The sequence below is a fragment of the Falco punctatus genome (genome assembly GCF_963210335.1).
Source record: "Falco punctatus genome assembly, chromosome: 8".
NCBI lineage: Eukaryota > Metazoa > Chordata > Aves > Falconiformes > Falconidae > Falco > Falco punctatus.
Window position 1 is genome coordinate 32,914,374 of NC_137588.1, and position 23,538 is coordinate 32,937,911.

The following is a 23,538-nucleotide window of genomic DNA, read 5'->3' on the forward strand; positions in this document are numbered from 1 at the left end:
AAACTTCGTCTGTACAGAAGACCTGAGGGTAAGCAGCGATTATCTCAACATTTCTGTTCCGTTCTATAAACTGTGACAAAATGTACACAACTTAATTTACACCAATTGGGTGCATCATCTCAGGGACCAAGCAAAAGCTTTTGAAAGATTACATACAGCATCCTTCCTTCCCTTTGCCAAAAGGTCCCCGTGCCTCACAAGTAATCACCTCTGAGCCTTGGTTTTCCTGCCAAAAAAGCAAAGTATAGTCCTCTCACATGGGAGACTCAAGACTGTAATGAGACAGTGCTCTACATAACTATTCCCAATGCTCTGATGCTATGGACATATAAGCTGTTGTTAATAGATTTAATTAAAGCAGCTTCTCGAGTTCCTTTCGGTAACCCCATGCAATACCAGATGTACTGCATCGCTGGCTCTGCTGGCAGCTACTGCCCATACAAGCAAGGGCCCTCTCAGTGCTATTTTTCATAGTTCCAAAGCAAAGGATGTGTTAAACTTGTGATGTAACATCACAAATTGCAGAGCAAAGGAAGCTCTTCTTCACACAGCACAGACCTGAACCACAGCATTCGCACTGGATGATGTTACAGAGATCAGGAGCACAGATCAAACAAAATACTTTGTGGACCATATATCTACAAGTGGCTATTAAAACTACACAAATGATTCCGTACAGACCACAAAGGAAGGCTAAGAAGGAAAGTTTTTTTTCCACTCCTGCCCTCTTCCTGTGTTTTTCCTGGCCAGGTCAGAGACTCTGGGTTTCAAAGACTAGTTGCCTCCTCGATAAAATTGGGGGTGGGGGGCAGATCTCTCTCCTCCTGTACTGCTGTGAGACTGCAAGCAAGCTGCATTTACAGAGCATGCCAAGACTTCTGGGTGCAAGACACTGCCTGACACAAAGGGTAACTCAGCAAGCACTGGAGCAGAGCAGAGCTGCTGCCAAGGCAGGGGTGCTGCCCACCAGGATAACAGCACCCTGCGTGAAGCGGATGCTCAGCCTTCCCTGCTGCTGCCCAGGTCGGTGCTGCGTGCAGTGGTGAGCCGGCCAACAGGTCACACTCACGTGGGCTCACCAGTAAGGGAACTCCCGCAAAATTACAGCTAGCAAGCACCAAGGCAAAGGAGTCACGTTTATAAGATGCAGACATGTTAATCCTTTAATGTCCACCGTAACATAGCTACGCTTCCGTGAAGCCTAACCCAAAAGGAGATAGCCAGTCACTGTGGTCTCAGCACTGCAAAGTGTGCCACACTGGAACTCACAGTCCATCACTCTTCTCCAGAGCTGTGATGCCGGGATGCAGCTCTGTGGGCAGATCCAGTCATTTAACCCTCACCAGCATGCAGCGACCAAGAGGTGGTGCAAAGGGCAGCAGCCTCACATGCGGACAGATCAAGTCCATCTCCTCTAAGCAGCTCTTCTCCCAACATCAGCTGCACTAGTGCAGACACTCACTGCTATCCATGTGGCTAAGACAGCCTGTTTTGTAATGGGGGTTTGCCTCACTCCAGAAAAGTGGACGACCCATCTCTCCAATGAAACAAAAAAAAAAAAAAGAGGGCGGGGAAAAAAAACCCAACAAAACACATGTTCCTTTGACAATCCAGAAAAAGGCAGGTAGATAACACCCCTGCTCCCTAGATTTGCTTCTGCCCACTCCTGGAAGTAATACACTACTGCCTGCGGACACTGTACAATGCACAAAACCTAACTTAGTTGCAGAAACTGATGTTAATGTATTAACGTAAGAGAAGCTGGGTCCTTAACATAGCCCAGGAGAAGAGACGCCCATCAGAGAGACAAGGTAGTTTGAAGACTCCTGTGTGAATACAGAAAATACTAGGTTATCAGATGGCAGTTCAGGTGAAGTTAGCATTAGGATGAGGAACAGAATTGTTTGGCCAGTTTGGAGATGCTGATGGGTCTGCCAAAGGGACAGGAACGAAGAGGTGGGGGAATCCCTCTGCAGAGGATTGTAAAAGACAGTAAAAATGAGTATGTGGGAGAAGCAGCCTAGAGTAGTTTAACAGACAATAGCAGCAACCTCCTGCAGAGCCTTAAAGGCATCAATTCCCTCGATCTGAATGTGGAAAACACAAATGATTTGCCAAAGGCCCTGATCTGGCTATTACAAAGAGCACTTCACTGAGAGCACTGAAGCACGACATGTTCTGGCTCAAAATCAAGCATGTCATTTTGCAGGGAGCGATGGTGCTCTGCCAGGGCTGAGGGATGCTGCCATGCCATTGCCACGTTAAGCAGCAGGCACAGTTCTGAGCAGCTCTGTGCTGTTGCCAAGACAATCCGTAACTTCACACTGCTTTTTCCTACCATGAAGAAAAGCCATTTAAATTAGGCATCTCAATTGCTCACTAACTTACAGAGCTACAGCAGCATGCAAGTGGTAATTCCCACAGTAATTCCATTCTCCAGGCTAAACCAGGAGAGAGTTCAGCTCTGCAGTGGCTCTGATGTTAACAAAACACACAAGCTCATTCAAAACAGCCTGGGAGGTATCAAATGTTTTATCTAATTTTGTTGTTGTTGTTAACAGAGCTAGAGGCAGTTTTCTGCTCAGAACAGCTGTAATCAAAAAAAGCAAATGTGTTGGGTGGCACATGGAACAAATGGTGAGTAAAACAGAGGATTAATCTAGGGGAAGGAATTCAAAAACAAATAGTGCAAGTAGTTCTGGAAGAACAGGTGAGGTTGGACTGAAGAGGAACAATACTGGGGCCAGACAGACCAAGTGCCTCCATGCCCGAGAGCTGTCAGAGCTGTCAGAACAGGAAATACAGTTCCAAAACTTGGGTTCTTCCTGCCATGCAAAGCCAAGGGGCACATCCTTATATGCATGGCAGCAGTGCTAAGCCAGAGTAGGTAACACCCAGACCTGCGCAGGTGACACTGCTTTCTGACTTACAGGCTGATGCACAAGATCCCTTTCTCTAAGTATTCAGGACATCCAGCTGGGGGACAGATTATCTCATATCATTCTAGGTTTAAATAAGATAAGGAGCCCTCCACTTCATGCTGATTTTAGTGGACCGAATGTCCAGTCCTGCATGACAATTCACACACAGGTGTCAAGTGGGCAGTGAGTTAAGAACCATCTACATAATCAATGATGCAATGTTACCATATCTGCAGGTCTAGGATAACTTGTCTTCTATCAATTTCTTTGGTGTACACTTTTATTCCATTGATTCTAGGGCACTGAAATAAAGACAAATAAGATACAACATAGTTAATATCTTTTCAATTTAAGTCCAAGCAAAAAGCCCTAGTCATTTCAATCAATTTGAGTACAGAAGCATTCATTAAAGACTTTGCATGACTGCATGTAAAGTACAAGTAAACTACACAAGTTTTTCCCTTAAAGAGGCAGTGTGAACAGCCTTGGCATTCCTCAAATACAGGGTTGGCTGCAAGCAGCACATGCTGCAAGCCTTCAAAGCACTGAAAACTCCCGTCACAAGTGCGTTAAAAAAATGTTTAAAAAATGTAAAAAAAAACCATGGAGACATGCCCCTTTTTGTATCTCCAGTCCCAGGATACTGACAGCCAGTGGGAAGCAATGTGTGCACCTCCTATATGATTTTTCTTTCCTTCATGGTGAAGATGCTCAAGTCAACATGAGGAGGGAACACAGGAGGCTGTAGTGTTGTACCAATACCATTTTGTTAAATATTCAGAGCTGAACAGACGCCCCTTGCATCTGAACTTTTCAGAAAAGACTGAACTGCAAGTGTTGCAAAGGATTCATATTACCTTCTCGCCAAAGTGGATCTTGGTAAAGGTGCATGTTTTCAGATGTACATTCTTTGCTCTGATTTTTGGTTCAAGAACTTCTTTAAATGTTTTTTCCATGATTGTCCCAAAGTATGGCCAAGCCTGTACAAGGACCTAAACAATAGCAAAAGTGGAAACACACTCAAGATTCTTTGTGTAAGACAACTTTTGTTGAGAAACAGACGCACAGATTACAGAATGCTCAGCTATTAATGTCTGTCCTTTTAAAATACTATGTCACATTTATGCTCATAAGTCATCCCTATATAGGGATCCACCTCAGTTCCTCAGAAAAGGAATTTGTTTGAGGAACCAAAATGTGAGTTTTCAGCACCATAGAGTCTATTGACTGCTTCTGACCACAGGGGCCGAGCCAGCAAAGCCCAGGGTTAAATTCTCTAAAGCACAAGTCCCTAATTACTCTTAAATGTCATGAAGTTCCGGAGTTAGGTTTATTCAGATAGGAATAAGATGAGCTTCTACATCAAGAAGAAAGCTTGCTAGAAACAGGATAGTTACTGGATGTGAATTTGCAAGTTCAGCTGTTTTGCTGTTCACAGAGTCCAGTTCCAGCAAGAGCTTGACGACACCTGCTGATGAGAGCACCCGCTTCAGAGCTCTCTGGGAACCTCTCTGGTAAGAGGAGATGACACTGCTTTTGCTAAAATAATAATAATAATACATACACACACACACACATACACACACACACATACACTTGGTTTTAGGGTTTTTTTTAATCTCAGAACGAAGCATTGTGGTCAAACTCTAACTTATATCAACCAGGTACACGTTTGGCTCTCACCAAAACCACAGTGGCATCTCTGTACTTAAGTGGCTCCAAGACTTAAGTACAGACATTGATATGATTGAACCATATTGTAGTGAGCTCATAACTTCCTCAAACTTGGCCTGCAGAGTTTGTGCTGTGATACAGCTCGGAGCAGATGACCTCACAAACCGGAGTTCAGAGCTCCTCACCTTGTTCAGCCACTCTGCTCGTTCAACATCAGGGAAGTGAACCTGCATGCAAAGAAAAATACAGTGAGTGGCACATGCCATCTATTTCAGCATACTTTAACAAATGCAAAAGATACCACGGAGTGTGGAACAAGTTTTAGAGTAAGCAGAGATCCCTCTGCCCTCATACATACATCCATTATAATTTACTACCTCCCTGAAAAATTGTAAAAGGCAAATAAAACAGTAAAAAAAAACAATCGAAGGCAAAAGAACACACGTGCACTGATGTACCAGTGTGCTGCTAGGCACATTTATATGATTAAAGCAAGTGTCATATCCTGTTTGTGACGTAAAGCAGTATTACAGATTCCTCATCCTTCTTTTGGTCATACCTTGGGAAGCCACGAGAACCTGCTTCCTTTCAAGATCACAGGCTGTGCTGGACCTGTTTCCTGCACTAGCTCACCTCAACCAGGACACCGCACTTTGGAAAACAACAACCTGCTTAGGAAATCCAGTGTATTGGTTGTGGCAGCATTTCTCCACTAACACAGAACCAATGGCTTCAGGGAAAAGCAGCACTGTAAGAGTTCAAACCTATTAGCATACACTATCATGTGTAACAGTCCCGTGTTTTCACCTCTCGGAGCTTTTTGAGATACTAAGGACAATTAAAATGTAGTCACTTATGCATCATGTTTTCAAGTTGCATACATCAAATGCCAGCAAGAAGTGTATACGTTCATTACACAATCCCTCCGGTTTCCTGAAGTAAGAGCTTGTTTGATCACCACCAGGGCAGTAGGATACGAGTCTGCTCTCAAGTAACTAACCAGTCTCTCAGACCTCACACCAAGAAGTTGCTGAGTGATGAGCCACGATCACCTTTACTACAACCACACATTAGTCTTATAGATGTGGTATCTTCAGCCAGTGCTACAAGCTGGTAGCAGGGGAAGGATGGTGCAGCAGCTTCTCAGAATGGACATTTGGGCCCTGCTCTGCTCTACAAGAGTGCAGAAACACAAAAGGACTCCTTCAGCCATCATCTAGCCAGATAACAGTAATTGGGTAGGACAATACATTGCCTCCTTATACAAGAGCTGTGAATCACACTCTTCAGTCAAAGGCTTGCCATTTAATTCAGCAGCTTTCAGAGGTGCTCAGAGTCATTCAAATGGAATGGACAGAAGCTTGCCTTTTATTCCAGTTTCACAGATGATTTCAGAACCCATTTTCCTTGCTCAAATAATGCTTCAAATTATCTCCTATTACATAAAAAAGTGATATTACCATATACTTCATAAGCAACTTCTTTTGATGCTCTACATAGCAAGTTTTCCATTAAATAAGACAACGAAAATTCACAGAAAGGTCAGCCTACCCAGCTCTATTTGCATGATAAAGTGAGAACACAGCACCAGAAGGGACAATCAATACTGATCAACCACTGCTGACATTTTACAGTAAGATCGATTATGTGAACCGGGGGACCTCCACTTCACCTGCCAGACTTTCATCTTTCACCAAAAGGTCCTCCATCAGGGCACATAAACCCCAGGTAGCCTGAAGGCAGCTGGTCCCCAGCTCCAGTGCAACTTCCAAGCACCAGTGTCCCACAGCATTTGTGCCACAGCTCTGGATCAGTCACAAGTAGGATAGAGCAGGGGTGGTAGTAGCATGGTGAGCTGTCCTTCAGAAGACCTTACAGTGAAGAGAGGATGTGACCCAAGAGGAAGGACAGACCAGGACTCAGGGCCATAGTTAGGCCACCACATCCCAGTGAGAAAGTTACAGCCCATGTGTGAGATCCACCAACGTTAAGGGGAGAAATGCAGCACAAAATAAACCACTAAAGTTGGCTGGGATTATTCACTAGAGCCAGAGCTGCTAGAGATGCAACTGCAAGAGGTGACCAAAAAGCAAGATGGTGGCTAAAGAGAGCTGGAACAGCACAGAGGAGCATCAGACAACAGGCAAAAACCATGAGGAGGCAGCAGCTAAACCCACCTTAAGAAAAAACAAAACCGAATTCACTATTTGAGCCACAGACACCCAAAGCAGACAGCCCACAGCAAACTCCAAAAGCAACCGCAATGAATCACGTCCCAGTGTGTCACACCTCAGGTTGCTGCGATAGGATTAGCAGCCATTTGTGGTACATTTCCATCCCGCTTGACACCCCCTCATTCACGTGTCTGCAACACGGCTCCTACCCAGGCACTCTGTGCCTCAGTTTCCTTTGGCAGACAGAAGAAATAGCGCTGCTGTAACTCCATGGTACCGCAGACCACCAGGAGCTCCTTGGCTAACACAACAGGGCTCCCACCCAGGCAAACACCACAGAAATTGGCCGACTACAGGTCTCTGGTGAAAACCAGCTTTCTGCCTGTTATGAAAGGCCACCAAATTTCAGTGGGTTCCCAATACCAAAGGTCAGCTGCACTCAATGGTGCAAATTCAGTGTGCAGTTCCGCAGAAGCAGAGCTAGGTATCCAAAGTGTTGCATCCACATTATCCCCTGTCCAGGAAGATATAAAGCTCTGAGCCAAGCCTTTCATACCCACAGGGTATTCTCATAATGTGCAAGTCCTGATAGGAGAGGATGGGCTCTGCTCTATTTCAGTCCAGTGATACCACCAAGCTCTGTTCTTGACCCAACAGCTTACTCCAAGAACTTACTGTGTCCTAATATGTTCTGGAAAAAAAACAGTTGGAGCTCCATACTTTCTAATCACGTACTCTGGACTTCAGACTCACTTCTGACCCTTACTACTGGTGAGAGCCCTGGCAGCAAGGTCTTGTCCTCGAGTTTGTCATCAGTACAGCACAGATAAGCCCAAAACACCTCCTACTAAGCCCAGAACCAGCCACCAAGAGCTGCCAAAGTTAACACTGTTCCAGAATAAGACTTAATCCTGTAGCCTTGGGCAAGTCACACTATGAAAATCAGTTTCACCCATCTACAACAGAAGGCGTACTTGTGCCGATATTTCAGGAATGCTGCAAAAATTACTTAGCATTTGAAAAGAGCTTTGAAGATCAAAAACGCCAGGTAAGGCCCAATTACCAGCAAGTAAAGAAAATTCGTAAGTTTCTGCATGGCTCCACCTTGCCCTGGAGCTGGCCACAGCAACTACCATCCTGATAGCAAAAACTGCAGCTGACAACAGTGCTATTCTGTTCAAATACAGCACAGGAATCTATCCATCGGGAGCAGGGTGGAGGGTGTTTGTTTGGGTTTTTTTTAATTTTAAGGAATGGGGGTTTAGCTCCCTGTGCAGGGGTGTTGTCTAAACAAGCCTTTTGCACAAACAAGGAGTCAACAGGCAAAGTTTTAAAAGGACTTTTCTGTACCCAGTAATACTCATTTCTCCTGGTGAAATGAGTTTAACATCAGGAAGAAATCCAGCATACTTGGATGTTCTCACCTGCAACCTACCAAGAGCTGATAGAGCAACACGGAGAAGTCACCACCATGGTCCCCCAGGAGCCAGAACAAAGGTAGAAGCCCAGCTTCTACCACTGCCCCAGGCACTGACTGGTTTTACAGGAGTCATGCTAAAGGGTGCCCAGGCTCAAGTCAGAAAGCCTCATCTCTCCAGGACACAGATCTGACCCTGCTCAACATGAGCAGGTTTCCAGCCTGGTTTCCTAAGGAAGCACAGTCTGCCCACGTAAGCTGTCTAGCACAGGAATGCCTCTATTCCAAACTCACTGGCTGGTTTCAGCCAAGAAACTGGTGCTGCAAAATAACCCTGCAATTTCCCTGAAACAGATGGCTGAGTAGATGAGGGAAACCCTCCCAGCACACACGCCCCCCACCCCCCCACCCCCCCCCGGAGGAGAGGCTGGAATATAAATGCATCTCCTAACAATTGATACCAGGGCCGAGCAGAACCTGAGTCACATTTGAAGGATCCACTGCACTGCTCTTAGGGAGAAGGGGTTTTAACCAGCAAGCACAATCAGTGTTTAGTCACTCTTCACTGGACAGATCCTCCTCATTTTACTACAGGGCACGCAAGGAGACAACTATTTACCCATCCCCTAAGACACTGCCATTGCTTCACATCAACAGAACCTTTCCTAGGATTACAACAGGGCAAATCCAACCCATGCTCTCCTTTGCCTGAATTGTGCTCCTACTCCCACCTCTGCATGACAGGAGAGAAGAACACAATGGACATTTTTAGAGATGTTTCAGTTGAAGGCTCATGAACATCGAGGCCAAGAAGAAAGTCAAAAAAAGGTGACACCACAGAGAATAAACTGAATAGACAGCAGATAAGAATCAGCCTCCAAGACTGGCACAGAGGAGAAGTAGAAGATCAAATCAAAGAAGGCGATATAGAAGGAAGATTAAAACTGAGGACTTAAAAGATCATACAAAAAGTACAAGTGTGGTGTGGAAGTAAACACCAACAGATGAAGAACAAAAGTTACCAACACAGGAAAGCAAAGGAGGAGAAGCAGCAACACCGATAAAAGCTAAAACTAAAAGCACATGGTGCAGCCCCTTCATCCTTAGGTCCTCTCCTATATCAGGCCTTCTGGCAGCCAGCTCCAAGAACTCACAAGTCAGGAGCTAGGCCTCTGAGCAGAGGGACTCCATCTTCCCCGTCAGCACCCACTAAGCAGTGGGAGACAGCAGTGGGATCCCCCTTAAGCCTTCCCTTCTCCAGCAGGAGGCTGAACAACCCCAGCTCTGTCCGCCTCTCCTCACACCCCAGGTGCTCCAGCCCCTGACCATCCCAGTGGGCTCTGCTGGAGCATCCCCATTTGTCAGCACCCCCTGCTTGGGGGACACTGCGTTTCAAGTACAGGGCAATCGATAACCTTCCACCAATCAACCACAGGCCCACGCACTAATAAAGCCTGACACTTTCAACCACAAAACTGAAGAACTTTGAGACTATGTGTGTGTGTGTGTGTGTGCTGGGGGGGCGCTTCTGATTTTTCAGCACTAAGAGGCTCAGTTTCTCGTTACCCAAACTGAGAGCGCTTGAGGATAAAGCACGGCACTGTTCTCACAGCATCAGGGCGAGAGCTGACACCACCACACTCATTAATGCTCTAAGTTGTTTTAAAAGCTCTGTCAATACAAACAAGCAGAAACCTCATTCAGAGACTTCGGTGCCCGGCGGGAGGGAACATGTGCAGGGAGCCACAGCAGCTCTGCTAGGAGACCCTGGCCTCCCTTCTCACCAGTGCCAACTGCTTTCGTTTCCCACACTGTTAAAGACAGCCAAGCGCTGTAGGCTATATAAAACAGTTTGCTGACTATAAATGTCTCAATGCAACACTCCTTACAAATAGACCTCTTTGATATTCTCTTTCTTACAAGAAAAGCATTCCCCTACCAGTCCCTGACATGTTTTTAAATGCTAAGCAAATGACGATGAAGAAAAAAACCCTCTCATCATCCATTTCCATTAGCCAACCAAGGCTATTGCACAAAGAACCAGAGACAAAGAATAAAACGTGAAGCTAGATTTTCAAGTTTCTTCGCTTTAAAACGTAGAGTGGCTAAGAACAAATGTGAAGAACAGAGGCTGGCTTTCCACACCATCAAGAGACAGCTCTTTAAATACTTGGTTTTTAGCAGACAGAGAATATTACGTTTACAGATTATTCTTTTTTAAATGACACTGAAGAGGAGAAAACATTCTGGACGACAAAATATAAAATCTAAGTACCCTCTACACCAAAACACCTGCAATGCAACAGCACATACGTGAAGGATTTCTCCGGGGATACGGCAGTCTGTTTTCCAAGCACGCTTACAGCAACACGCACATCCCCTGGACCGAACCAACTTCCAGTTTAGCACTCACTGCACCGAGCAGGACTTCACAATCACAGGCGTTACTGCTCGGTCCAAGGCATCACCGCCACCCGTTTTCCTTTGCCCTCCGCCTGCTCGCCACGGGCCACCCCGCTCCCACCGCACCGCCGCGCCCCCCGCCCGGCCCCGCCGCCGCCAGCCCGCTGGGTCCCGCTCCCGGGGCTCCCGCCGCCGCCGCAGGGGGAGGGGGGGGTCGCGGCGCCCCTCCGACCCCCGGAGTCTCTCACCCAAGCCGGCAGGTGCCGGGCGGCCAGGCCCCGGCACACCGCCTCCCGCTCGTCCTCCAGCAGCGCGAAGGCGGCGGCCAGCCGGTCGCGCTTCCACCGCCGGTTGCGTGCCCAGCAGAGCCACAGCGCCAGCCCCAGCAGCAGCCAGCTGCCGCTCAGCCCCAGGGAGCCCGCCAGGTAGACGGGACCCAGGCACAGCAGCGCCCACGCCGCAGACGAGAGCAGCGACCGGGACAGGGCGCCCGGGCGCCGGGCGGGGGGGCGGCGGGCGGCCGCGGGGTTCATGGTGCGCGCCGGACCCCCGGGCGCCGCGGGGTCGCCCCTGCCGTGTGCGCAGTACCGCGCCGCTGCCGCAGCCGCCCCCGCCCGGCGGGGAACCGGGGCAGCGGCCGGCCCGGCCCCGCCGCCAGCGCCTCGGCCCGCCCCGCCCCGCCGCGCTACGGCGCCCCCCAGCGAGAGCGCCGCGGGGGCAGGCGGCGGCAGCACGGCCGGGGGGCGGCCCCGCTGCGGCACGTACGGGCGGCGGGGGGGGGGGCGGCCGCCTCGCCCAAGCAGGGAGAGGGGAGCGAGGGAGAAGCCGCGCAGCCGGGGACCCGCCGGAGAACCGCTGCTGGGAAGGGGTCGCTCCCAGCCGCTCCAGGCAGCGCTCGGGTCCGTTCCTGGCAGTGGCCCTCGCTGAATCCCGCTGTGATTGCTTCCTGCTGAACACACAAAGATACCAGCCAGGAACAACCTGTTGGTTCTGGACACTTGCCGCTTGAAGCATAAGAGCGCTTTTTTGCCTCCTCTTTTGATTTTGGTGGGGGTTCAAGTTTTGAAACACTGAGAATTACGCATTAGGGAATGCATCATTATTCGGGAGCCACGAAAGATGCGGTTTTGAGATGCTTTTGCCCCCAGCAGTATCAACTCTATACCTTCCTGTATATGCCTTAAGAGACAGGCTGTAATGGTATGGTCCCACATTGTTTTTCACTGCAGTTTTCCCTGGATCAGGCAAATGCTACTCTTTGTTCAGTGGATAAGTCTGGAACATCAGTGAATGATGCCAGCTTTTATTGTGGTCCCTTTCCAGTACTGGCCGCACGAGATAACAACTGATGAAGCAGACGCAAACCTCCAAGAAAAGGAAGTTGACTGGCTGGGGAGAACTAGGTTTGGTCTGTACTTTGCCATGGAATTGATATTTAATTATGGGTCAGTCAATAAATCAAACAATACTGCAAGTGATCCTCATTTGTATGTTAATCATTGCGCATGACTGATCTGGGATAGAAATCAGTTCAGGCATCTGAAAAAAACAAGCCTTAAATGCCTCACACTAGACAAACGCATGCATGAGACATCAACTATTAACAGATACTTTTGGGAACAAACCCCCCAGTCTTTCCCTTCTGTCAAATAGGATGAGTATGTTCTTCCTGGGGGTGTTGCAAAGATAAATCATTATAAAACACACTTAGGAAAGTACTTCTTTACACGGTGGGCAGTAAACTTCTAGAACTTGGAGGAGGCTGCAGGGTAGACAGTATCAACAGGTCCCAACGGGGATTAGGTAAATTCTCAAACAAAATGACCCATAGACGTACTCCCTAATGTCAGGGATACAGCAGCTGTGGATGCTGGGAGAGGTGGAGGGGAAAGGACTGCAGGAAATGACTGGGCACATGCTCTCTGCCTAAACAGCAACTTCTGTGCCACCCAGAGCAAGTGGACAAGTGGGCTGACCCCAGGGGGTCTGTTTCTGTTTGTAAAGCTGTGAAGACCAGAAACTGATGGATCTAACAGCTGAAGGAATATCTGCCCTCTTGATAGCATACATTAAAAAACATGCAATGGTTAACTTGCACAACTATATATATCAGGAGATATGCTTGCAAGCAAAAGCACACCTGGTTTTGTGCTGTGACCAGAGACTGAGGCTGACTTGTTATTTATTTTCCCCACTGCCATTTAAAGCTTTGTAAAACATGTTCAGTATGACATTTCAGCCATGATTCTTCATATGGATAATCTCAGCCCCAAAGTCTGACCTTTTGGAAAACCAGAAACTTCTGAAACAAAAGGGGCTCTTCTAGTGATTTTGAAGACTTAGAAGGTTGGTTTTGCTACAAGGAGAAGCTATAATGAAAGGTAGATCCAGTGTTCTCCTCCTTAAAATTACTACTCTTACGAAGTTTGAGATATTTAGCTCAAATTTGTAGAGCTATGCAGTTTAGAAGAACCAACAGGTGGCAGCTTATTGAGCAGGAAAAAGTGGGGCTGCAGTGAAATACACACTGGCTAATTTCATAAATAACTACAATTTTTTGTTTTTTCTTGTTCTTCACTCAGCTGATCACAAAAACCTAGGTTCAGGTTAAAGGATAATAAAAGAGCTCCCTCTGTACAAATGATCAGAGCATTTCCAGTCCTGCAGCACAGCCCACAGCTGCTGTTTGGTGAAGGAAATGCTTCCAGGAAAGCAGAACTCCACATCCCATCCTGCACAGTCCCCAAGACCCTGAGCTCAGAAACAGCCACACTCTCTTGGGCACTGCTCATTCCTTTGCTGCCAACTCTTTACCTTGTGAAGAGACAGTTCCTTTCTAGGTCTAAAGAGGTTTTAAGAACTTCAAAAAATTACACAAATAATACAAAGTTTCGTTAAACTTTAGCTCATACTACTTAAAATTTTAGAAGTTGAACAAAAGAAAAAGAGGAGTAGAACTGAAAAATTACTTTTATCACAATTAGTTACACAGAGAGCTGTTCTCAAACCAAATACCATGCTCATGAGAACAAGATGAATCAATAACCTTTGAGAGCTCTGTTAACTCTGTTTATGATGGATAGTAGTTACCCTTTAAAGAATAATTGTTTCCTGCGGTTTTCTTAAATGTCAGAGGAAATACTGAGCCACTGATCAAGAGGACAACTTAAGACCTATCGATGTCCTATTGGGGAAAGTATGACCTTGACTGCAGCAGACTACTTTCAAGCACCAGATAGCTGAACTACTTGAAGTCAATCTTATTTTCAATTACAGGGAAATTCCACAACCTGTTTCTCCCAATATACACAGGACAGTCACCAAGGTAATGACCCAAGGCTATTGTTCTGGCCTGTGACAATCTTCACCTCTGATTTAACTTGATTAGATATCACCACTGTAGATTATTAACACTGATAAGAGCATATGTTGTAGCTGATTATGACACAGAGATTTTACAGAAACTGCAGGGCTTTGAAAATGTATTAGTACTAAATTTGCTGTCTCTCAAGCTGGCCATGGTAACTAAGGCAACCCACTTTCAAGGTGGGGAGTTAAGAAAAAACACTGCCAACGCTTTTTTCTTTTAACTACAGAGAATATGCAACGGAATTAATCTGAAACATCAATTTAAGCACATACCAAGCTATCAAGGCTTTACTGAAGATGACTTCCTAACTTAACTTTCTTGTGGCTTCAAGGTTTGTGACCAGTGTGAAATTCCCTCATTGATGCTAGCAAATATTGGAGGTGCACTGCGTCTTTTCTCTGTGCATCCACAGCAAAATAGAAAACACTTATGTAAGGATAAAAACTTACTCCTTGAGTTTACAGAATGACTTCTGTAACAAGACCTGGTTAAAGCAGTTACCCCTTTTGGCACTCCTTGTCACTTGACAAGGAATTATTGTTCAGTTTCCTCTGGGTTCATCCTCTCCATCCGTGTGCTGCTCACCCTGTCAAGCAAAGCCATATCTAGACTCCGCCTATCACAGCACGAAAGTCTTGTATCTACTCCTACTGTCTGTTCTCTAAGCAAACATTCCCACCGAGTATGGAGTGCATTCCCCAGGGAAAGCTAGGGCTGCTTCATTCTGTCTGGTTCTGTCCAGAAATTAAATATGAGCTGGACAGCTCCAATGAGCCCCTGTTACATTGTTCGGCCAGGTAGATTATTCTGGCTGGAGCTGTGTAATTTGGTCATGAAAATTACTATGTACATATGTCCCATTTTGGGAATCATTCCTTTGGCATAAAACAATACCAACCTCAAGCCTAGCTGTAGGACACTGACTAGCTAAACCATACCTAATCTAGGACTAACTGGTATTACGTATAAACTTGGTCTGCACTGGTAAAGCTAATGGGATTTCTTCTCATGTGAAAAATAATCACATACAGAAGATTGCAAGACCAGGGCTTTAGTTGGGAATATGTGCAAAGCCAGGCTCGGAGTACATGACCTTTGCTTTTAAGGGCTCCGCTTCACTGTGCTCACTCTCCTATATCGTGCCTTGTGTCTGCCTGGTTCATGGATTCTCACTGCTTTTGTACAACAGGCCGTAGAGAGAGGCACTGAACAGCTGGTACTTTGGGCAATATAACAAAACCAGTCACAGCAATTTATTTCACACATCTACTTGTTCTTTGGGAGGGCACTGCAGTAGTGTGCAGAGTATCTACCACAGGACGTAAAAGGGTGGTGTGGCCCAGTGCCCCTTGCTCAGCCTTGCCTTTCTGCCAGCGAATCCCACACTGCTCTGACACTGTGAGTCGCAGTGAACATCTGGGTTAGCAGAGCACTGAGAAAAGCTGTGTCTTGTATACACAAGTAGTACAACTGCACAGGTGAGGCATGAGAAAGCAAAAGAATACAAAGTGCAATCTATGATGGTAGCAGAGGGAGGGGAAAAAATAGACTCCCCTTATAGCAAGGACAGTATTTTCCAGTGCTTCCAGAGACAGCCTGCAAGTTGGAGCTGTCACTTTCCTGGTTCTGGGTACGATTCACACAAGACACATCAGCGCACGTGTGTCATTGCAGAGCCTGCACGGACCTGTAAGCAGCTGGTGCCACCTGCTGAACACAACAGCTTTTACCTCAGGAAGGCAGGCTACAGGAAAACGCTGGAGCAGCACTTAACGGAGGGTAGTTGTGACCTAATCCACCTAGGGGAGATCCCTGGATGCTGTCACAAGGTGGCTTTGCATGCCATTATTGACGTTAGTATGCAAACCAGAATTGGTAGGTAATTTATAATCCGGATTGAGGAAAAATAATTTCCCACCTGAAAAGTCAAATCTTGCTGAAATTAGACTGTATTTCACGTATAACAGAATCAGCAGGGAACTGCAATGAGCCAGGGGAACTTCAGCAACTTTTATAAGTCTGTGCCAAGTACAATTTTTATTATTGTACGACACGTTTTAACCTCAGAAGCACATTCTGTTAAATCTGTTTGTTTTAAATTTTGTCATTGTTCTAACATGAATTTATTCCATTTTTCTGTTTGAGCAATTGTATCTGCAACAGGATCTCTAAGCACAAGTTACAATGTCTTCAGTCTAAAAATAACCCAAGACATTTCTCAGAGAATAAAATATTTTACAGATTTTGTTATGTCAGTTAGTGAAAGGGAAGCAAGAAAAACCTAGGAAAAAATATTATCCACATCCTTTTAAATCTTTTTCTACTTTGCTGAGTGGAAGAGCACGCTGGTACAGGCTACTGACACATTAGGCTACAAAAATTGCCTTCAAGTGCATGATGAATTTTCAGAACAAACTTATTAATAATTTATAGCTTATAGATTACGTATTAGAAAAAAATCTTTCACCAAAAGGGTTGTCAAGCATTGGGACAGGCTGCCCAGGGAAGTGGTTCCATCACCATTCCTGGCAGTATTTAAAAGATGTGTAGATGTGGCGCTTCAGGACATGGTTTAGTGGTGGGCTTGGCAGTGCTGAGTTTATGGTTGGACTCAATGACCTTAAAGAACTTTTCCAACCTAAATTATTCTATGATTCTGTGCTTTACCTTTAATAACACCATCCCTACGAAGCTAGTTTCTTTACACCTGGGCTTTGAAGAAGTAATGGATATGTCATCTGCTACATTTACTTCTCCCCAGAAGGAAAAGAGGGAGTTAAAAACTGACACTTTCTGCTCCTTCCTTTCTGCTGCAGGGCTCAGTCAAAACTGCACCTTTAATAAAGTGCAGATTTGCCAGAGGACTCTTCATGTCTGTGGTCTATGCTTGACATGGCAAGGGACACAGATCAGATTCGGACCTACAGAGTAACAACAGGAGCAACACATGTGAAACTGTTTTTTTGCCTGCTCAGACATCCCTTCATTGTAATGCATCCTGACACAGGAACACCTGCCTGCCATCTCCCACTTGGAGTGTGGGCTGCCAAAGATGGCACAGGCACAGTTTGCAATGGCACAGCCAGGCTGGCACAGGGCTGGGAATCCAGTCAGTCAGAAGCCACTTTCCTCGAGCGAAGTTATTGCCAAGGAGCTGTGACAGCATCTTGCCTCTCTCTCTGTGAGGCTGCACCTCCCAGCCCCTGCTGAGTTTCTGCTTAGTGTGCTTAGCCTTTTATTTGAGCAAGGAAAATACATAAGCCTGTCTGAACAGCTTCCTCGGAAGGGCTCCTACCACCTGTTTTCAGGGTGTGCTTCCAGCAAAGAGCTGATGCTCTAAAATGAAGCCCTGGATTTGGGAAGTGCTGCCTTCAAAGCTCCAGAAAGGTCAGTGAAAAGCCTGTTCTCAGCAGAATCAGTGCTGAATCCAATAGTGTCCTGAAATCTCTCTGAGCAGGCAGAACTGCTCTGTGCCAGATTTTTGCACTTGAAGATGTGCACTGGGTGAATTTTCAGATGATTTTTCTTAGCTCATCATGAGAAGCTGCAGCACACAAACAAGCTCAAGATTAAAGGAATTATGCAGTACTGTGGAAGCAGGCTAAGCAGCCAAAATTGGCTTCCTTTACCCAATGCTTCTCCCTTCGCAGCAATGTGTAGACTAGAACTGAATGATGAACTTTTTGAATTGGAGAAAGATGTAATGGTATTAGGTAGGTTTTATAAAACCCAAAGGGACTGAGAAAAATGAGGAAAGAAGATAACTTTGGAGTAAGCTAACGTTGCCACTCACAGACACAAAATCCTCATCAAGAAGAACATGAGATTACAGTAAACTCATCAGATTCAAAGCCTACCTCAGCCACTTCACCACATCCCTGTGACACAGACAGCTGGGCCACATGGGCTACACCTAAGCTTTTACTACTGTCCATCCAAAAGGGGTGGTAGGCGACATCTCAGCTTGACCACCAAACCCCAACACAAGCTTGCTGACTGTCTTTGGCTAACTGTACCAAACTGCACAGTGTAGTTACAAAGTCCTCCCTAGCACTGTGCACAAGTAGAATAGTATCCTGGATCTCTTTTTATAGAGAGTTTCCCCTCTGCACCTGCTCCAGCTCATTGCTGGCAGGTACCAGCCCACTCAGAGTGCAGACCAGCAGCAAAAGTAATATTCATCCCAAGATTATTTTTAAAATCTTGGAAATTTTGAAGAACCTTCAGAAGATTCCTCTTCTTCAGTAGAAGTCTTAATCCACAGTCCAGATGCTCTCTGGCAGTGACCACGCTGAACAAGGCCTCCAGGGCCTTGTACAACAGCCCTTCCTATAATCTCTTAGTGGCCTCTGCTGGCCAGAACTAAGATCTGGCATCTGTTTAAGTGTTAGCAGGCCTGAATCCAGCTAAGATTTACATAAGTATTTTTATTGGTGACAACAGCAGAGACACCATCTACAGCGCTGCATTAATCTTGAGCATCCCACCTGATGCTGAGCACATTGCTCAGATCAGTCACTGACAGCAGTACAAGGGTCTTGCAAAATACCCCAGATTTTCCAAGTCCTTCCTACTTCACTTTTATGTGCAAGTGCAGGTATCCTTGCTAGTATGGGAGGCTCTGTAAGCTATGTCCCAGGGAAAACTTTTCCCAAAGACTTCTCCTGTCACCCAAGTCTTTCTTTGGTAAGTGATGAAAGTATGAAAGTGATATGTAAGGGCATAAGTGGCATATTGAGACTGGTAGTCAAGGGTAGACGTCCTCCATTATGGATAAAAAGAGAAGTGCACATAAAAGTAAGCAAATGCTTAGCACTGAGGAGTGTCAGAATAAGTGACTAGAAACACATAACTGGCTGTTGCAAACTATGTTGGCTCCATTACATTTAGTGGAGCTGAATTAATACAAGGCAGCTGATTGTCTGACCTGCAGTACAACATACCTAACACTAATGCTATTGAAGCCCACTTCCAAAAGCAGAAACTGGGGTAGAGAAGCTAAACAACTGGCTCAGTAATACAATGAGGAATCCTAGATGGTCTCTGGTTTCCAGGCCAATGTTTGCAATGTATTTGTGGCCATGGTCTTATTAAGAAAGCAGGAGAGAGTGTTATTGAATCACGGAAGCCAGCATTACATCCGGGCTTGTGCTAACTGGAGTCATTGTTTATTGCTCTCATGATTAGACTTCTAAGGTTTAAAAAACCCAAACCATACAACCTCTAAATGAAAATTGCATTTTTTTTGCTTTAGGAAAAATGTAGCAGTTGATATAATCTTGCTCTTCTTTGAGTTTCATTTCAGATAGCAAACGTCGTTCATTCTCAGGGTAAATGCAACTGTTGCCTATTAAAAGCTCACAAACAAGTGTTTAGGAAGTAGCATTTCAGTGTGACCGCTTGGAGATCTGGCCATCAGATTCTTACGTTTTCATTGTGTACTTGCACTAGAAAAAGCTTTTGTCTGGAAAATCAGCTAGCTTCTGCGACTCAGTTTCTAAAATTTCAGGCTCACCACCTTCATTTATAGCCATCCTTTACCAGGTCACATTTAATACACAGGAAATTTAAGGAAGCAAACATTTTTTTCCGAGGAAGTATTTGTCAATGAGATCAAATTCTCCGCCTGCAGAGAGAAGACACAAGTGTCTATAGTTCCTCACAAGCAGGGAAGGAAGGAGAGGCACTGTCACAGGCTGAGATGGCTTCCTTAACCAGACAGGGAATATTATTAGCAGGATACTAATTAGTACTAATTTTTGTACTCTTTACTTTTTGTACAGTGCTATCTGATTGTATGTTTTAGTAGACTCTGAAAAGGCTTGAAATTGGGAAAAAAAATCAATAAAGAAATGAGCTATGTGCTGTCCAGAAAATAAAATTTGCCTCTCTGTGTTATAGTACACTATGCTACAAAGAAACCATGGGGGAAAGGACTTTGTGTCCCTTGGTTTTGGTGTCCTCAGTTTTGTGGCTTGGAGCTAGCTTTGTTTACAACAGTCTCTTTTTGGCACAACAATGAAGATATCACTTTTTCACCTGGCTAGAGAGCAGCTGCCATCTCTGCTTCTGGCACTGTATACACCTAGTGGTATTAAACCTTCTCATATTAGCAAAGTCACTGTCATTTTCCCCCTTAAACAGAGGATGTTTTCAGTGCAAGACATTTGCTGCTGCTAGAGCTGTCTGGCTCACAATTGTTATGATCTACATGATGCAACATTGCTTCCAGATTGCAGCAAGCAACAAATCAAAAAAGGATTGCTAGTCACACATCTTTTCTTGAACTTCCTGTTTACATTCTCCCACAATATAGGCCAGTCCCTGAAGAATTTAGGATCTAATGTGAAGACAGATGCAACAAGCGGTGTTGCAACAAGTGTACAAAGAAATCAGATTGATTAAGGTATGTTTAAAAGTGACCTCAGCTATGTGAGACAGTTTTTCATTAGTTCACTTTCCTTCAAATAGACATATATACAATAAACATGAGTAACCACAGCAAAATAGGTCTTGGGGGAAAAAAGAGGAAGAGAAAAAAATGTCATTATAAAATATTCTTAGGAAAGAATGTAAAGCCTAAAATGCTGCTAGGATCAGTGTACAGTGGTCTGGCAATGGGCCAAGGGCAAGTCATGTCCTGACTGAATGCTGAGCTACAGAAGTTCACAGACTGTTTCCCACCTATGTAGCCAACAGGAGCAATCTCAGTGGCAGACAAGACAGGAGTCAAAACACCCTAAAGTTCATGCTAAGACACTACTCAGAGAAGTGGACAAACAAGTGATAGAAGCTTGTACTGCTTATGGACAGTACATGCAAGGTGGCAGCATAAGTTAGAAATAAGTTGAAAAAGGAAAGACGTTATTGAGAAAGACAAAGAATGGAAAGTCAGGTCTATAGGTCTGACATTTTGCACAAGAAGATGACATATGATAGGGCAGAACACAGAGCTGATGGAGAGACATTCATGTCAATTCCTGTATCCTTAACAAGTTCACCACTGATGGCTGCAGAAAGTTCTCACTAGAAATCACTGTTCCACTATTTTGGACATGAAATATTTATGGCAAAAAGATCTTGATGAGAGCAAATCAGAATCACTGAAGTCAAACTTTGGATGTGATTGCTGTCTTCGGATTTGAAACTGAGTCATCTGTTAAACCTTCAGCTTTATGTGGTGCTGGAGGAATATCATAAAAGATGACACTAACTGGGAGTGTGCATGGCTGGGAGTGATCTACTTTTCCAAGAACAGCATTTTTATGGTAAAGGTGTGAACAGAAGTGCTCTCAAAGAAATGGAAAATATCATTCTGGCTATTCAGTGCTTCAGCTGAGAGACCTTGCCAAAAAGATTGCAGAAAACATATGTCTGGTATTTTCTGACCATCACAAAAATAAGACTGCTCTCCTGGTGTTCTCCCTAGCTTAGTGTAAACTCAGCTTTCCAGTTTATATTATTCTTCTTACTACCTTCCCTGTGCTAGGGAGTATAAATCCTCTGCTGCTAGAAGCATATAAATTTACCCTGTCATTTTAAACAGATATTTTTCTCTTTGTTTCTCTATGGGAGTTTGGTGATCTTCCATTGAAGGATTTCTCTTTGAGAGATATCATAGCTCCATGTTATTTCCCTTACCTTCCAATCAATTTCCAATCTCTTATGAGCTCCTGGTTCCAGTAGTTTCTGGTAGAAAAGCCTGTTAACACAGAAAAGAGAAACACTGATTATTTTATTAAAAAAAAAAATATAGTATCTCCTCTTCTGCTCAAGAGAATTCCTACAAAATTTGGGTTTCATATATTATAAAGAAAAAAAAAAATCAAACATCACCCCACCCCCCCACCTCCCCCCAGTTTCTCTGGCAGGGTTCTAATTAAAAGGTTTACAGGAGATTTTGCTTTTAGCCTTTTCCTTATTGAGATCATTAAGAACTTCTGTTTCCCTACAAGCAAACCAATCATTAGAACATAAGCTTAAGGTTGCCATTACCATTGAATTTATGTGTAAATAACTGAGATAGATGCTACCTTGCAGCCCATCAGTAGTCAAAACTATATCTGCTGAGAAATGTAGACAAAGACTAGGTGCAAGAGCATCGTGTTTTAAAATTAAAAAAAAAAAAAAAAAAAAGAGAGAAGAATCAGAAAAACTCCAAGGCAGGAATGTTCCTATCATTCTCTCCCAATACAAGAAAAATTGGGAATCTTTGGGGAAAACATGAGAGAGTATGCCATGGTAAAAGAACTCTGGACTCCCTTACCAAAGGAAAATGGAAAGGCAAAAACTCACATGGAATCAAGGGGAGAATGGACAAGTACTGAGAGAAGAGGTTTGCTGAGGCTTAGCACATCAGGTTCAGGAAATCCGTCAGATGGGAACAGTTGGAGGCTGGGAGAGTTTTGGGGGAGTATTGTAAGTGCTTGTCCTTACACTCCCCTAAGTTGTTGCTTATGGATACCAGGATAACTCAGTCTGAACCCTTACAGCCATTCTTATGTTGCCATGATACAAACCAATAGGGCAGGGTGAAAAGTCCCCTCATTCCCTTACAGCATATGATCATAGCTTGGTGGCTTTCCTTTACATGTTGCTGGGGGACTGGAAGGTGGCAGTAAGGCGGGGGCTAAGTGCACAGCATAGTGGCTGTACCGTGAGGGCAGCTCCCCTCCCAGCTGTGTGCTCCACTCGCTTATGCTCCCATTTACAGTGACTGGGGGGGCAGAAGTCAAACCAGTCTACTCGTAGATCTCCACCAGCAGAACTGCTCTGCTGTCTTTTTCATGACATCCATTGTCGTGGCAACAGAAATCATAGAAACTGAGTCCTGTATAATTCTTTTTTAGGTGAGTTCTTTTGCGAAAGGCTAAAATACTGCATTTGCTTCAATCTGTTTCAATTTGTTTCAAAGTGTCATCTGGGGATGCTTCTTCAACAACGGCAGGGTCAGAGTCCCAGTGTAGCCTGCAGGCTAACAGCAGTAACAAAAGCCTGTCCTACCCCACTTACCAAAAAAATTCTGGTGAGATGAGATGTGCCATTCACAATGGAGCTGAAAAAGACTAAGGTTCTGTCTACTGAGAAAATGCTCCTCTTCTGTGCACCACAGCCAATGAAGTCATGATTGATTTCAAACTGGAAATACAATAGTAGTCCTGTTCCTTCTCTTTGTCCAAGTTCTTTTGCATCTGTTTTCTTCCTGGAAACTAGCTTGTACTTGAAAAACTTCTTTTCTTTCCAGTTCCTTCATTTCTTTCTAGTATGTTTGTTAGCACAAAATCTTTTGTTCAGAGGACCAGAGCAAAGGCCCACTAGACTTAACTACCTTGAAAATTGTTCAGCCTTTCCAGCAGTACTGTGTGATTTTGGTTGGTATTTTTCAGTAATGCTTTTTCTTACAGAAAATGTAAGCCAGATCAAAGGGCAGAATATCCATTGGAGGGCAGGCCTGAATCTGGCAGAACACGCTGAAAATGCCTAGAAGGAAAGATAAAAAGGTTATGTTCTGCTGAATGAAAGCTGTGATGAGTCCATCAGTACTCAACAGTTAAGAACTAAGAGACAGTCTTTCTCTTG

At 44.9% G+C, this 23,538-nt stretch overlaps 1 protein-coding gene across 1 annotated transcript in view; it reads right to left on the reverse strand.

Moving 5' to 3' along the window:
• Positions 1–23,052, reverse strand: part of ESYT3 (extended synaptotagmin 3) — a 46,817-nt gene extending 23,765 nt beyond the window's left edge. The window contains exons 1-5 of the mRNA XM_080398236.1: positions 22,972–23,052; positions 10,838–21,661; positions 4,781–4,822; positions 3,779–3,913; positions 3,147–3,223 (exon numbers count right to left, since the gene is read on the reverse strand). Coding sequence (XP_080254362.1) covers positions 3,147–3,223; positions 3,779–3,913; positions 4,781–4,822; positions 10,838–11,122 — 539 coding nt within the window. The 5' untranslated portion in view covers positions 11,123–21,661; positions 22,972–23,052. The remainder of the gene's footprint in view (positions 1–3,146; positions 3,224–3,778; positions 3,914–4,780; positions 4,823–10,837; positions 21,662–22,971) is intronic.
• Between the last annotated feature and the right edge of the window lie 486 nt (positions 23,053–23,538).